The 14,287-nt window shown below is 48.3% G+C and overlaps 1 protein-coding gene across 1 annotated transcript in view; it reads right to left on the bottom strand.

Annotated features, from left to right (window-relative positions):
- Positions 1 to 218: 218 nt before the first annotated feature.
- Positions 219 to 14,287, bottom strand: part of DCDC2C (doublecortin domain containing 2C) — a 70,513-nt gene continuing 56,444 nt past the window's right edge. The window contains exons 10-11 of the mRNA XM_069575214.1: positions 8,447 to 8,510; positions 219 to 618 (exon numbers count right to left, since the gene is read on the bottom strand). Coding sequence (XP_069431315.1) covers positions 422 to 618; positions 8,447 to 8,510 — 261 coding nt within the window. The 3' untranslated portion in view covers positions 219 to 421. The remainder of the gene's footprint in view (positions 619 to 8,446; positions 8,511 to 14,287) is intronic.

Here is a 14,287-nt window from a genome sequence, read left to right as displayed (position 1 = left end):
CCTTTTAGATGCGGTCACTGGGGAGGTGTCTCTGACCTTGCACGCTTGTTCCATATCGGTTCCCGTCAGAATTGAACCCATAATCCAATAGGCCCCTAAATGTGACTAAAACGTGTCACTTCAGGGCCCCGAGAATTTCTATATTTGTCTGAAGTCTCCTGTCTGAAAACTGCACATTCTTACCCCAAGTATAAGCTTTTTTTCCCCTTCTTCTTTCCTTTTTTCTTATAAAATGCTATAAATACAGTGAAATTTTAAAATAACTGCATAGTTCAACAATGCAAAGTCTGCCTGGACTGAATCGCTGGCTGACGGACAGTGTGACTATGTTGCTGAGTGAAAATTCTCCTTTGTCAATCTGCCTAAATATGGTGCCATACAAAAGAGGGTTTGCAGAGGTCAGAGCACAGTCCCGAGAGGGTCAGCTTGGGGCAGCCAAGCCAGGCGTTGCCCCCAAATGGAAGTTCCGGGGTGGCCCAGCAGGGGCGCTGTGCACACATTTTCGGGGGTAACTGCCAAGGACCAGTCTCACAGGCGCCCCACAAACCATCAGGATAACTGTTCTCTTACCAGGAAACGGAACCACTTTCTTATTCTTGCTGAGGTTCTTGAGAGATGCTGAAAAAAGAAAGAAAGGAAAACCCAGATATTAATACACCGCCTTAGAGGTTTCCATCCCGTGAGATGGTGGTGTGAGACCTACGGCTAAAAAGCACGAGGGGCGCGCCAGCACGCAGGGGTGAGCAGAGGCGTTTAGGGCCATTTCGGTGAAAGCACGACCCTGCACTATGACACAGGAGGTCAGACCAGTGTCAAGTCAACCGTGGTCTCTCAGACTATGGGGCAACGGAATTTCGATCTTCTTGCTTCTCTTCCTCTGAGAAAAAGATCAGATTTTAGTGAAGGTTGCTTTCATTTAGCTCCTCCCTCCTGCAGGTTTCCAGTAGGCAGTGGGGGGTACGTGCTGGCATTTCCATACAAGGGACCCCAGGGGGCCAGGGGCTCTCCAGCCAGACCAGCAAACCATAAGGTGCACATGTCGGATGTACCCCACCAACAACCAGAAACCATCGCTCCGTTTCCACGGCAGCTGCTCACCAAAAACCTCAACAGTAAAGGGGAGGAAAATCATAATATTCAGTGTCCAGTGAAAAATGCAAGATTTACATCAACACTTGCAAGTTGCGAAGTGCTGGTACACACAAGCACAACATAAATAAATGCAATAAAACTTCTGCTGATCTACCCGCTGAGCCTCTCATCTGACAATTCTGCTTCGATTTCAGGCATTTTAAAATTCATGAGCATCTCCGGCAACCCATCAACATGGCATGGAAATGGTTACGCTACTACAGATATGTGCTCCTAAACACATCGGCGTGTGAAGTTTCCGCTGACATAATTAACACGGAAATATTTTTGCTAATAAGCACTCCAGTTAAATTGAACTCAGGGGCCAAAAAGAACTAGACTGAGGCTGCTCTGCAGACCTGACATGTTGGCAAGTGAGAGGAAAAAAGACATGTGAGAGCAGCTGGGGGACCTGCCGGTCATGAAGGAGGAAATCGGAGAAGCTGTTAGGAGAGATATGGGAGAGACTGAACTGCCGGCAGCAGCAGCTGAGAGAATCCGAACGTTGGAGCAGAGAGGAAAAGGAATAAGAACTGAGATTTTCAAGAGAAGGCTGATTTCGTTGACAGTTGTGGGAGGTCAGAGGCCACCACAAACCACAACAGCTGGATGAAAGCAGAAAAACCACTGCCTTTGTCCACAAAGAAGCCCCCTAAAGCCTGTGTTACAGTCGCGTGATTTGAACATTCTGTTAAGTCCTGTGTTCAATACTTGCTTTAAAGCCTTGTCTTCATTTTCACTCATTTTTGAGACTGCTGGAGTCTACTGCAGCTGCTTTTTATGAATTAAGATGTCAGGCTCAAATTTGTGAAAATGAATCCAATGTTTTGGTTTAAGGGGTAATTACTTTGTGAAAGTTAGAAACCCTAAGTTAGATGGCATTTAATTTTTGCATTTGGTAACAGTTGTGTAGGCATCTGATTTCTCTGTGAGCGAGGCATGTTTTTAAATAAATCAGCAAAGACGTTTACCAAGTCTTTCTGTTTTGTTGTTTTAGTCCTTAAGTTGTGTGTGACTCTTTTGCAGCCCCACGGACTATAACCCATCAGGGTCCTCTGTCCATGGGATTTTCCAGACAAGAACGTGGGTAGTAGGGATCTTCCCAACCCAGGGATCAAAGCCGTGTCTACAATTGAGCCACCCAGGAAGCACCAAGCCTTTTACAAATCAAACCAGAAAGTAGTTTGAATTCACAGACTCTCTGACAGTGACTTGAAGACCCAACCAGAGATCGAGAATCACAGATCAACATGGTGCGCTCTTCTGAAACTGGTAAGGGTTTTCATTCCTAAAATAATTCCCTTTTCTACATTCTCATGTGCTGTTCATCACAGAAAACTTGGAAAACAGAGAATAGGCGCCCCCAAAATGAAAGTAAATTTAAGTCATAGGCCCACCACTTGTTTTAAGTTGTAACCTAGATGATATCTGGAGATACAAAATAAGCACTTATCTCTGATTTTACGGCCTCAAGATAAACTCCACGATGTAGACTGCTGGCTGAGAGGCGCGCATACTGCAAAGCGCCCTGCAGGAGAGACGATCCAAGTCACGCCCTCCCGAGGACTCGGTCTCCAGCAGCCCTCTTGAGTGAGGGCTGCTCACTCTGCCACACGCCTGGAAGCGGGCGTTCCCAGGCCTTTATCCCTCCTTGCCCCTAAAACAAACTCAGCCTCTTTGGTTTACATCTTGAGACTCTACTGCCCACTTCCCCACCCTGGAGTAGCTACACCCCACCTCCTGGACCAGCTTAGCCTGTGGTCCAGCGCTGTTAGCAGACCCTGGATGCAGGGGCAGTGCTTACCGTCCTTTGTCCCGTGGAGCAAGCCCAAGCATCACTTTGCATGGAAGTGAAGGATCACAGAATATCACAAAGCAGGTCTGTCAAGTAACCAGGGGATCTTCCAACCCAGGGGACGAACCAAGGTCTTTTATGAATGGAAGGAAGCACCAGTTGGTTAGTGACTTTGGACTGCACACTGGTGAGAATGCGCGAGGCGTGATGGTGGATGCCTGGCGTTCACAGCACAAGGCTGGGGCCCGGACCACCGAGCCAACAGGAAGTGATCGGTGTGCTTTCAGCTGTCCTCATGCTTGGGTAAAACAAGGTGGGTATTCAGTGGAGTAATTGTCTGCGCAGCTGACCTCCTTACCTACAGAGCAGGGGTGAGCTCACAAGCCTACGCAGGAAGACAGAGCAATGGAATTGAGGACTCAGGCTTCCCTGTGGCTCAGCTGGTAAGAGTCCACCTGCAATGCAGGATTTGGTCCCCGGGATCAGTCCCTGGGTCGGGAAGATCCCCTGGAGAAGGGAAAGGCTACCCACTCTAGTATTCTGGCCTGGAGAATTCCATGGACTAAGTCCATGGGGTCACAAAGAGTCGGACACGACTGAGCAACTTTCACTTCACTCACTGGACCCTCACACCTCCTTACTAATAGCCAGAGTCTTCAAAGAAAAGGTGGCTCCATCCACCGGGAACACCAAGTCACCGCTTTAACCGCACGTGCGCTGTGAGTAACTGATGACAGCTCCCGAGAGCAGAGGCTTATCCATGGGCCCCCCCCACCCCGGTAGCAAGAGGAGGCGGCAGAAGGGGTCACTCTGGGGTGGGAGGATGTGAGGGCTGAGAGCCCCGAAACCCAGAGAGTCCCGTTCTGTTTAATGTCGCTCCGATGAGGACCGCACATAGCAGAGAAGTCCCAGATTTACCCAGGGACAAGACATGAGAACTAAAGGATAAACCTGGATGATTCGTTTTGTTTGAGCGCACTGTTCCCACCAAACAAAGCAGAGCGTCAAAAAAGCGCCCAGGAGATCACAGCACAGCAACATGCGATTTACGCTAAAGCCTTGTTAATCGCACCGCCGGGCGGGATGCCCCCGAGGTCCAGGGGTTAAGACTTTGCCTTCAACTGCAAGGGGTGTGGGTTCGATCCCCGGTCAGGGGGCTAAGACCCCACGTGTCTGGTGGCCAAAAAATCAAAACATAAAACAGAAGAAAGCCTGGCATCGCAAAGAGTCGGACACGACGGAGAGACTGAACAACACCACGCTGTAACAAATTCAATAAGCCCTCTTTTAAAATGGCCTGGCAGTGGGGTCTATGGGGGTCTATGTTCCTCACCCCTGAGAGGATCCTGTCTCCTGGGTCTTCTGAACCCAAACCCTCACCAACTGTTAGCAGCTCTTTGAATGACAATCAATAATAAGCCATCACAGAACCAAGCTAATTGATCTGCTTTTTTTTAATGTCAAAAATTCATTTTTAACCATTTCTAAGTTGCCAGATTGGCTAAAATCATAGCCTCCGCCCCCTCAAAAAAAAGGCCTCTAATGAAGCCTTTAAGCAGAGTGAGCATCTGGCCTGGCCCAGCTACAGCTCATGTTCTCCAGCTCACAGCACCCAAGGGAACCAAACAGCCAGGAGACCCACTTGTGCAAAAAGGGATCCAGAAGCCAGGCCACCTGGGGCCGGGGCAGCATGGTGCTGCTCCTGGGACTCTGCCCCAGGAACTGCGAGCTCCGAAGCACAGAGACGCAGGTGGAAATCATGGAGGGGAGAAATTGATTTTTTTTCTGATTCTTTGATTCCTTCTCCACTTCCCAGTTCTCAAAAACAAACAAAAATAACTGCAGTGGAACACAGCCAAAAGTTACTCTTCGTAAGAAAAAAAAGTATTACTGTTTTGAATTAAACTTCAGGGACTTAAAACTGCCTTAGTCTCCCTGAAAAATGAAACTTCCTCTCCCAAAAGGTGAGGTGAGGCCCACGCGCTTTGGAAACAGCCTGGCGACCGGCAAGCTTCAGAGGCTTCTGAAGCGTGGACAACAGGAGCCAACAGCAGGGATGGGCGCCAACAGCCGCGAGCGCTCAGGAGGGAAGGCAGCGCTGCCCAGGGAGGCGTGAAACAGGCTCACTCCCTTCCCCTACACAAAGCTTTGTGTGGGGCCACGGCGATCTCCTGCAGCTCTGTGCATGGGTGAAACACCGCCCAGAGGCCTCTGAGGCTGTCCTTGAACCTCGGAGCTCCCAGGTAGAACCCAGAGGCACTTGCAAACAAACTGTGGGGGGTGGGGGGGGGGGTTCCTGACCTCACTCACAGCGCCCCCATCGGGCGCTCGGAACTGGCATTACGGACAAGCCCACCCTAAGCACCATTTCCGGGGCCACAGCCATGACCCAGCTCACTGCCCCCCCAGCATCCAGCTCGGCACCCTCCCAGCACCCAGCTCACCACCTCCCCCAGCACCCAGCTCGGCGCCTCCCCGGCAAGAGTGCGGAGGGGGTAGTGGGTGGAGCTGCTTGAACCCCTGCAGTTTCCACTATCACCTCTGCCACCAAGGACAAGACAGGTAATCACTCTGATTCCTCCTCTGTAAAATGACGATCATCACCTGGCAAGGTGGTTAAAATGAAAATAAAAATCAGAAGGAGATGTCTGTGCAGGAATTGTGGGATCCATGCATGTTTTTAAATTATTGTTACTGCAGATGGCTCAATACACATTTTATATACTTAAGGTTCCATAAAAGCCGACAGCATTTAATGGGATTTTTTTTTTCAAGTACACAGGTCCTTGACTGCAGGGAAAGGGCACAGAGAGACTGGAAGGGAAGATGGGGTGGACTCTGTCCACGGAGATGCCTCTCTGGGGTGAACTGTCACCTCGTGAGCATCCTTCTGTGGAAAACCGAGTAGCAAGGAGGAGAAGCAGGGGCTTAGACACACCCTAAACTGCACGGGTGTGAGTCACTTAGCTGTGGCTGACTCTTTGCAACCCCAAGAACTGTAGCCTTCCAGGCTTCTCTGTCCATGGGATTCTCCAGGCAAGATTACTGGAGTGGGTTGCCATTCTCTTCTCCAGAGGATCTTCCTGACCCAGGGATCGAACCCTGGTCTCTTGCATTGCAGGCAGATTCTTTACCATTTGAGCTACCGGGACGTCCCTTAAACTGCAAGGACATGCTTATTTGTGATGCTCAGCAGGTTTCTTTCTGGCCACTAGGCGGTGACCTGGGGCCCACGTGGCTGTCAGCTCCCCTATAGGGTAAACACTACCTTCACCTTTTAATACCTAGTATCCACTTTATAAAAACCTCTCTTCTTGAAAACAGAATATCTTCTCTGATCACTTTACTGGCGTTTATGAATGAGGACTTTTCTCTCAAGTTACCAAGCAGAGTGGAAAATGGAAAGGCAGACAGTCCCCACATTCAGTGGAAATCGTGGCTGAAAGATTTTGATTCTGGAGACACTGACAATCACAATGCAATTCTAAAATTGAAACCCAAAACGTCACAACACAGGGTCAGATTGAGGAACCCTGTCTCCCTGGGTCTGTTGCTCCTCCCAGGACGTAGGTGAGAAATAGAATGAAAAGTCGCACAACAAACTCTGCTGTCTTGCAGCCTGAAGCCACTGCCCCTTCCCTGACCCAGCCTCTCCAGGGACCCTCTGACTCCTGGTGGCTCTGCCTCTTGGGTCCCGGCAAGACTCCATGCTCACCTCTTCCACGGGAAATCTTCCAACTGCTCCTTCAGCTCTCTTTTCCCTTCAAGGCTCCCCCCGGGGTTGGTTTAATCTACGGTTAGTGTTAATTGTTCAGTCGAGTCTGACTCTTTGCAACCCTCATGGACTGTGGCCCACCAGGCTCCTCTGTCAATGGAACTCTCCAGGCAAGAATACTGGAGTGGGTTGCCATTTCCTCCTCCAGCGAATCCTGCTGACTCAGGGATCAAGCCCAGGTCTCCTGCCTGGCAGGCAGATCCTTTACCGTCTGAGGCACCAGGTTTTCCATGTATAAACGCTAAAGGGAGTCGGCTGTTGAGCTGTGACGGGTGATCCCCTGCCCACCAGACGGGAGTGCGGGCTGACCCGCCTCCATATGAGCTATCGGGGACCTCTTCAATGTCTTCCGTGGCAAACACGCCTCCTCTACCTTCCTCGGGGGGAACAACCACAGGTCCCCACACACAGAGCCCACGGGGGAGGGCGGGGGAGCAACAGTGTTGGATAATCCTGACCACTGGCTCCTTTCACGGGACATGACTGTCTCACAGGATTGTAATCACCACACTTCAAAGAAAGGAGCCTGCAGGTGCTTCGTAGGGGGGATAAAGTACACCGAAAGCACACACAATCCTAAAGTAAAGCCAGTCCACCCTAAAGGAAATCAGTCCGGAACATTCACTGGAAGGACTGATGTTGAAGCTGAAACTCCAGTACTTTGGCCACCTCATGCGAAGAACTGATTCATTGGAAAAGACCCTGATGCTGGGAAAGACTGAGGGCAGGAGGAGAAGGGGACGACGGAGGATGAGATGGTTGGATGGCATCACCGACTCGATGGACATGAGTTTGAGCAAGCTCCGGGAGTTGGTGATGGACAGGGAGGCCTGGCATGCTGCAATTCATGGGGTCTCAAACAGTCAGACACGACTGAGCAACTGAATGAACTGAAAGAGCTGCTGCTGGAGGTCTGAGCCGCCGTTCAAGCCCCGGGGTGAACTGTAGGGCTCCACCCCCACCCCCAGACGTGAGGCTTCAGACCTCAGAAGACACACCCTGAGGACTTCCGGGGTGTCCAGTGATTAAGACTTCGCCTCACGTTGCCGTTGCCGTTGCCGGGGGTGTGGGTTCGATCCCTGGTCAGGGAACTAAGATCCTGCATGCCTTGAGCCAGAAAACCAAAACCCTAAAACAGAAGCAATACTGTACCAAATTCAATAATGACTTAAAACAACAACAAAAAAAGGGAGACACACTCTGTGAGTTCTGGCTACAATGCTGCAAGTTCGGGAACCTAGGAAATCATCAGGCAACCCTAGGAAGCAAGCACCCTGTCTATGCCTCCCTTTCCTCATCCATAAAATACCCAGCTTACGCGATGAAAAGACAAATGGTTAAGGACACATCCATCTTCACAGTCTGCAACACACTGCACCACTTAATACTGTGAGACATCGTTTCCTGCTCCTCATGGTTGACACGCTACATTAGAAGGCATGTACAGGAAAATCTATTGTAAATTGCTTTTTAAACTACAAATATAAACCATTATGATCATTAATGAATAGGTATGGAAGAAATTAGAAAAGGAATTTCTAAGTTGGTGGTGGTATTATTATGAGGCTTTATGGGGGCAGGACATAAGACCTTTGCTCAGTCAAGTGTTTCATGCATATTTTGACTATGTTTCAGGAGACAAATCTGACTAGCTGTTTATAACAGGATCTTACAGTATCCCCACGCATGGCTGAATTATTACAGAATATACACATTTCTATTTCTTCAACATCTACATGACATACCTTTTTTCTTTGTGTTGTGTCTTAAGGGAAACTTTTTCTTAAAAGACATTCGTGAATTGTCTTCCTGAAATAGAAACCGTCAGTGTTAGCAGCTGAAACTTTGTTCTCTGAACATAAGCAAGAGCCCTTGGGACTGGAACATTCAGCTACAACTGGACGCTGAGAACTGACGTTTGCAACAAAGGTCAGCCTGCCAGAGGTTGTCACACACGCAAAAACAGTGACGTGCCAAACCACACAGCCTGTGCTGGAAGGCGCCCACCTCTCCATGGTCCACCAAGGGCCGGCCTTACGCTGCCTGGCCTGGGAGCCCAGACCAAGATCAAGGAAGCCCACAGGTCACCCTGGACCAGATAGTTCCCTTAGTCCAGCTTCAGGGTCCAGCCCTTCTCTGTTGGACTCCATACTGGAGACCAGGACCTATGGACCCAGTTCACACTGATTACCAAGTGTAACTGCTTTCCATGACCATCCTGTCCTCTCAAACATCCCCCACATCAGAATGGCCCAGCTTCCCCTTGGAATGCAAAGAGAATCGCTCCCGTCTGAAAAACAAGAAAAAGTCAGATCATCCACAGGGTTACAACCATGAACTCATGGGAGAGGTGGGCTCACAGGGCAACAACCAGGCTGGAATCTCAGGACACAGACTCCTCCAGGAGAGAAAGGACAGAGCGCCAGCTTCCCTGGAGGAGAGCCCAGGAGGAAGAGACCACGACAGAGAGCAAGCGGATTCCAGCCAGGAGTCTCAGAGAGTGCCGCCGAGTGCGTGCCGCCAGGGCACCTTAGACAAGTGGGAAGCCAAGGCAGACAGCACAAGATGAGCAAGGAGACACCTGCAGCAACAGAAACAAAGAGAGTTCTTAACAAAACGCATCAAAGGGACATGTCAAAGGAACACAGGAGCCGAGCTGAAAGAACACCAGGGGTCCAAACAGGAGCGACTGCCAACAAGCCGTGGAAAGATGCTCAGCATCGCTAATCACCGGGGAAACAAAAATCAAAATCACAGTGAAGTATCAGCTCACGGCTGTCGGCATGGCTAACATCAAAAAGACAATAAACAACAAATTTTGGCAAGGCTCTGGAGAAAAGAGAACCCTCACACACTGTTGGTGGGACTGCAATATGGTAACTACCGACAGATGTAACCCATGTAAACACAGGTCTTTGCAGTTCCCAATTTTTGAAGCATATAAAGCGGTCCTGAGAATAAGTTTGAGAACCACCACCTGAAGAATCAAATCAAATCAAAATCTGATACAGCACCACTTAATTCACTCAGCGTATTATAAACAATGGATGCTGTGCGTTAACTCGAATAGCGGAGCCCTGAGTCCACCATCACTTTACACATCACGCCTCCAAGACTGAAAACAAACTCAGGCGCAGTTTTCAAGCTCACCATTTGCAAGGAGAATTTCCGAACTAGAATTTGGAAAAAGAAGTCACCAGCTTCACCAATCAAAATAGCTTTTTGTTACTTTTAAAATCTGATTCTTTATTTTTAATTACATACTCATATATACAGCAAGCAAGAAGACAGACTTTGCTTTAAAAATACAGTTCTAACTACTTCCCTGGTTGTCTGGTGGTTAAGAATCCACCTTCCAATTCAGGGACTGCAAGTTCACTCCCTGGTCAAGGGACTAAGATCCCACATGCAGTAGTCCGCACCCTACGGCCACTAGGCTCTTGTGCCCCAGAGCCCAGGCGCCGCAACTAGAGAACCGGCCTCACCACAAAGATGCTGCGTGACGCAGCAGAGACCCCTCGCGCCGCACATACGACCCGGTGCGTGCGTGTGCCAAGTCGCTGCAGTCATGTCCGAGTCTACACTCCAGAACCGTAGCCCTCCGGGCTCCTCTGTCCATGGGATGCTCCAGTCAGGAACACTGAAGTGGGCTGTGGGCTCCTTCTCCAGGGAGTTTCCCTGAGCCAGGGACTGAGCCTCCATCCTTACACCTTCTGCTTTGGCAGGCAGGTTCTTTCTCACTAGTGCCACCAGAAAAGCCCCACAGACCTGGCACAGATGGATAAATACGTACATTTAAAAACAAAGCCAGCCCAACCCTCTTCCCATCCGCTAGCTTCCCCTCCCCAAGCCCGCAGTCTCTGGGCCAGACCCAGCAGAGCAGCGATCCCTGGATCGGGCGACGAGTCTGCGTCTTGGAGCATCTGAGCACCGCAGAGCCTCTCACACCTGAACAGACACCGAGCGCGTGGCGCTGCCTCACTGGCGATTCGAAATTGCTGTAAGATACTTCCACTGTGATAGGGACACTACCAAACAGTAAGGTATTGAAAGAAGCAAAGAGATGTTTCTATTTCCTCCTCAGTAGAAGGAAAGACGAGAATAATTACTGTGGAGGGGGAGCCTCTCAACCAGCATTTGAAGGTCCCAACAGTTCAGTTCAGTCGTGCCGGAAGCCAGTGTGAGGATTCCCGCCCGTGACAAAGTCATGAGGAAGGAAGCTGACATACGCAAGGCGTGCTCAGACTTCAGGGGCCCCTCTGGAAATTCCTAAGCATGTACCCCAACAAAAATCTGCCGGCTTTTGTGCTCTGCTTTTCCACTCTTCTGACATTTTCTGGAAAAAGTCAATTCAGGGCTTTAGTCTTCTGCATTTGAAAGAGTGTTTCAATCCAAAAACCCCTCTGATGGCTTTCTAGCCTGCCTGCAGGACTCGTACAACTGCGCGTGTGATTGTTTTGAGGCCTCCTGACCGCAGGAGACACAGGAAGCTTAAAACATCCTAGGAATGTAGCGGCTTCTGAGGAGTCAGTCATTAGAATAGGACTGATTAAAAGTTTCATTTGTTGAGTCAATGCTTGCTGCCAAATTTTCATATCCTTTATTTGTAGATATAGTTGGTATATAGAAAAACAAGTAGTAGACCTGGTATTAGCAACATTAGATCTTTGAGTTAAGTACCTTCTTTGTTATAACCCACTGCGCCTTTGTTCTATAGAGATGTAACTTTAGCGCTTTAAGGAGATGTAGATTAAAGAAAAACACTTCAGGGAAAACAAAATTAACATTCATTAAGGAAGAGAGCCAAAAGTGTTAACAAGCCTCTTGGCCAGAAGATAATGTAAATCACCTGAGACCTTTTGTATACAAAATGATGTATAGAAAGAGTCTGGGCTGCGAACGCTACATAATTTTGTGTTACCCATTGATCTCCATATTTTATCAAAAGTATAAAAGGCCTTCTGAACAATAAAGGATGGGACCAGTTTCTGGGACTAGTCTCTCGGCCTGGTTTCTTGGGACTCTGGCTCCCCCCCGTGTCTTTTTCTCTCTCTTCTTCTCTCCCTTTCCCTCTCTCTGCTCTTTACTTTAACTTCAGGCTGAATCTCCACCTGGGGCGCGGAGGCTCGCCAGGTCTACTTACTTGCCCTGGCTGTTAAGACCCGCGCGAAAGGGAGCTTAAGGCGAGGCACCCTTAGATATTCAAGTGGGCACCGGTGGCCCAACGTAGATGGTGCAAATTCCTTGTCTGGAATTTTATTGGCCTTCCGTGTAACCCAAGCTACTCAGCCCTCTTCCTCCACTTAATCTTCCTACTACACTACAGTTTCTTAATCTAATCTTATATTAATAAATAAACAAGTCTTTCCACGCCAGCGCCGTCCACCCTTCGAATTCCCTGGGTCCACCCGGGCTGGACCCCGGCACAGTCGCTCAGTCGTGTCCGACTCTTTGCGACCCCATGGACTGCAGCACACCAGGCCTCCCTGTCCATCACCCACTCCCGGAGTTTGCTCAAACTTGTGTCCATTGAGTCGGTGATGCCATCCAACCATCTCATCCTCTGTCGTCCCCATCTCCTCCTGCCCTCAATCTTCCCCAGCATCAGGGTCTTTAGACCCAGTATATCCCACGGACAGACGGCTAGAACGGGGAGTCAGGGGCTGGTCTAACGCGGGTTTATTTACCAGGTACCAGTGCGCAGGCGTTGTGATGCGCGTTTGGACGGAGCTGACAGAGAACGCTGTCACGCGGGCTTCCAGCACTGAGGATGGGAGGAAAGGATGCTTGGGAGGGCGCTTCACTGCATCCAGATCAACACAGAGATTGCTGGCACGCACGCATGTTCTGTGCCTGTAGCCCTCACCGATCTGTGAGGTGCAGTATTGAGTCTAAGGTGGAAACCCGTTTTCTGATATTTTACAACTTCCAAATAGCCTGTCTCTTCCCACTTATTCTATTCACAAGCAGAAATGTGACTTTTACTTATAGAACTGATTTTTGCCCTGCCATGGACTCCTCTCCTTCAAATATCAATATAGACAAACCCTGGAAATGAATAAATAGGAAACATGCCTTGACTTGAACCACTATTACACGGTCTTGTGGATAGTAACTCTGTGAGCTCAACAGTAAACCTCAGCTTTGAATCCCAAAGACCTGGCTATTTCTTATCTTAGCTCTCTCTCAGGGAAAAGCTGCCAGGACCACAGAAAATACGTGGAATCAAGACAAAGTGCCCCAAACAATCTCATTTGTCAATTCAACATTTCTATGGACCTTCCAGCCCCTCTTCATGTTTCTGATTTTCTTCCCACTGAAACTACTCACGGAAAAGACAGTTTTTCTTCCAAAATATGGCTATTAATTTCTGGCAGCTAAGTTCTGAATTCACCTAAAGGCATCTTTCCAGAAAGTGGCTGGTACAGGCAGTCAATAAAGCTTTCTCAGAAATGAAAATTTTAAGTGTTACTTTTTGCTTCCAAAAATTATATGTATGGTCCTGTTCACATTACACAGGTCTAAACCCTAGGTTGTTTGGTCCCTTACAGAAACATTGTAGATGGAGCACATACTAATAATTCTCATAATTAAAAGTAAGTCAGGTCCCTAACCATCATTTCTAACATTGGCATAAATTCAACAAAAGTTTTTGGATGGAGCCCACCATATGAAAAGACACACCACTTCATCTGTGTCTGTTCTGTTATCAAACATCAATTCAATACCTCCACTTCAATAATGCAGAGCATTTCACAGAATATATGCCTGCAACTGGGATGAAGATAAAGCATTTTTATTCAACAGTGAACATTTCTCTTTCTGCTTGAGTCCAAAGGAATCTCCTATGTATAGAGGAATCCAAGCTTTATTTTCTGAAGTTGTAATTCTCTAAAACTTATAGTTCACCAAAGCCCAATTAGCATTGATGACTTACACTTAGCCTTTGAAACTCCACTGCTGCTCAGTGCTAACCTTGCCTCTTAGGGAAGGAATAAAACACTCAGCTGTAGTGACAAAGTGGTATCAAAATAATACAAGGGAAAAAATGGTAAAGATACTGGGCAGGCAACGAATTTCAAAAATCAGTTCATTCAGTCACAAAAATCCTGAGTCAGAGACAACGAGAGATCAAACACTCCCCAGCTTTATTGGCATTTCTGGCAAAGGGAATTAAATGAAATCCCTCTGCCAATTGCCTGATAAAGCAGATAACAAGGGTAAGTTACTGTTTTGGATTCTGTGTGCATTGTATTTCAGCAAGATGCTTGAAAGGTGTTTTCATCAGTAGCTGCAGGCAATGGGAAATGCCTCATGTTCTGAGCCCACCACTTGTTAAGTGCATTCAATCACTTATATGTGATTTATGTCAATTGAGAGAAACTGCTACTTGATTTTTTTTTTAAGGTGTTTTGGTCTTATCACTCATTTTACAGTTGGAAACATATCAAGTCACTTTCCTGATCTGATCTCATCAGCCCACGCAGCCCACATGAAGCAGAGCTGCACACAACATTTCTTTCAAAACCCCTCATCCTAGGAGGTTTTGATCCACAGCATTATTTACTGTGGAGTCATAATAACAA

This window comes from Ovis canadensis, chromosome 2, assembly GCF_042477335.2.
Source record: "Ovis canadensis isolate MfBH-ARS-UI-01 breed Bighorn chromosome 2, ARS-UI_OviCan_v2, whole genome shotgun sequence".
NCBI lineage: Eukaryota > Metazoa > Chordata > Mammalia > Artiodactyla > Bovidae > Ovis > Ovis canadensis.
This window is presented reverse-complemented; position numbering and strand designations above follow the sequence as displayed.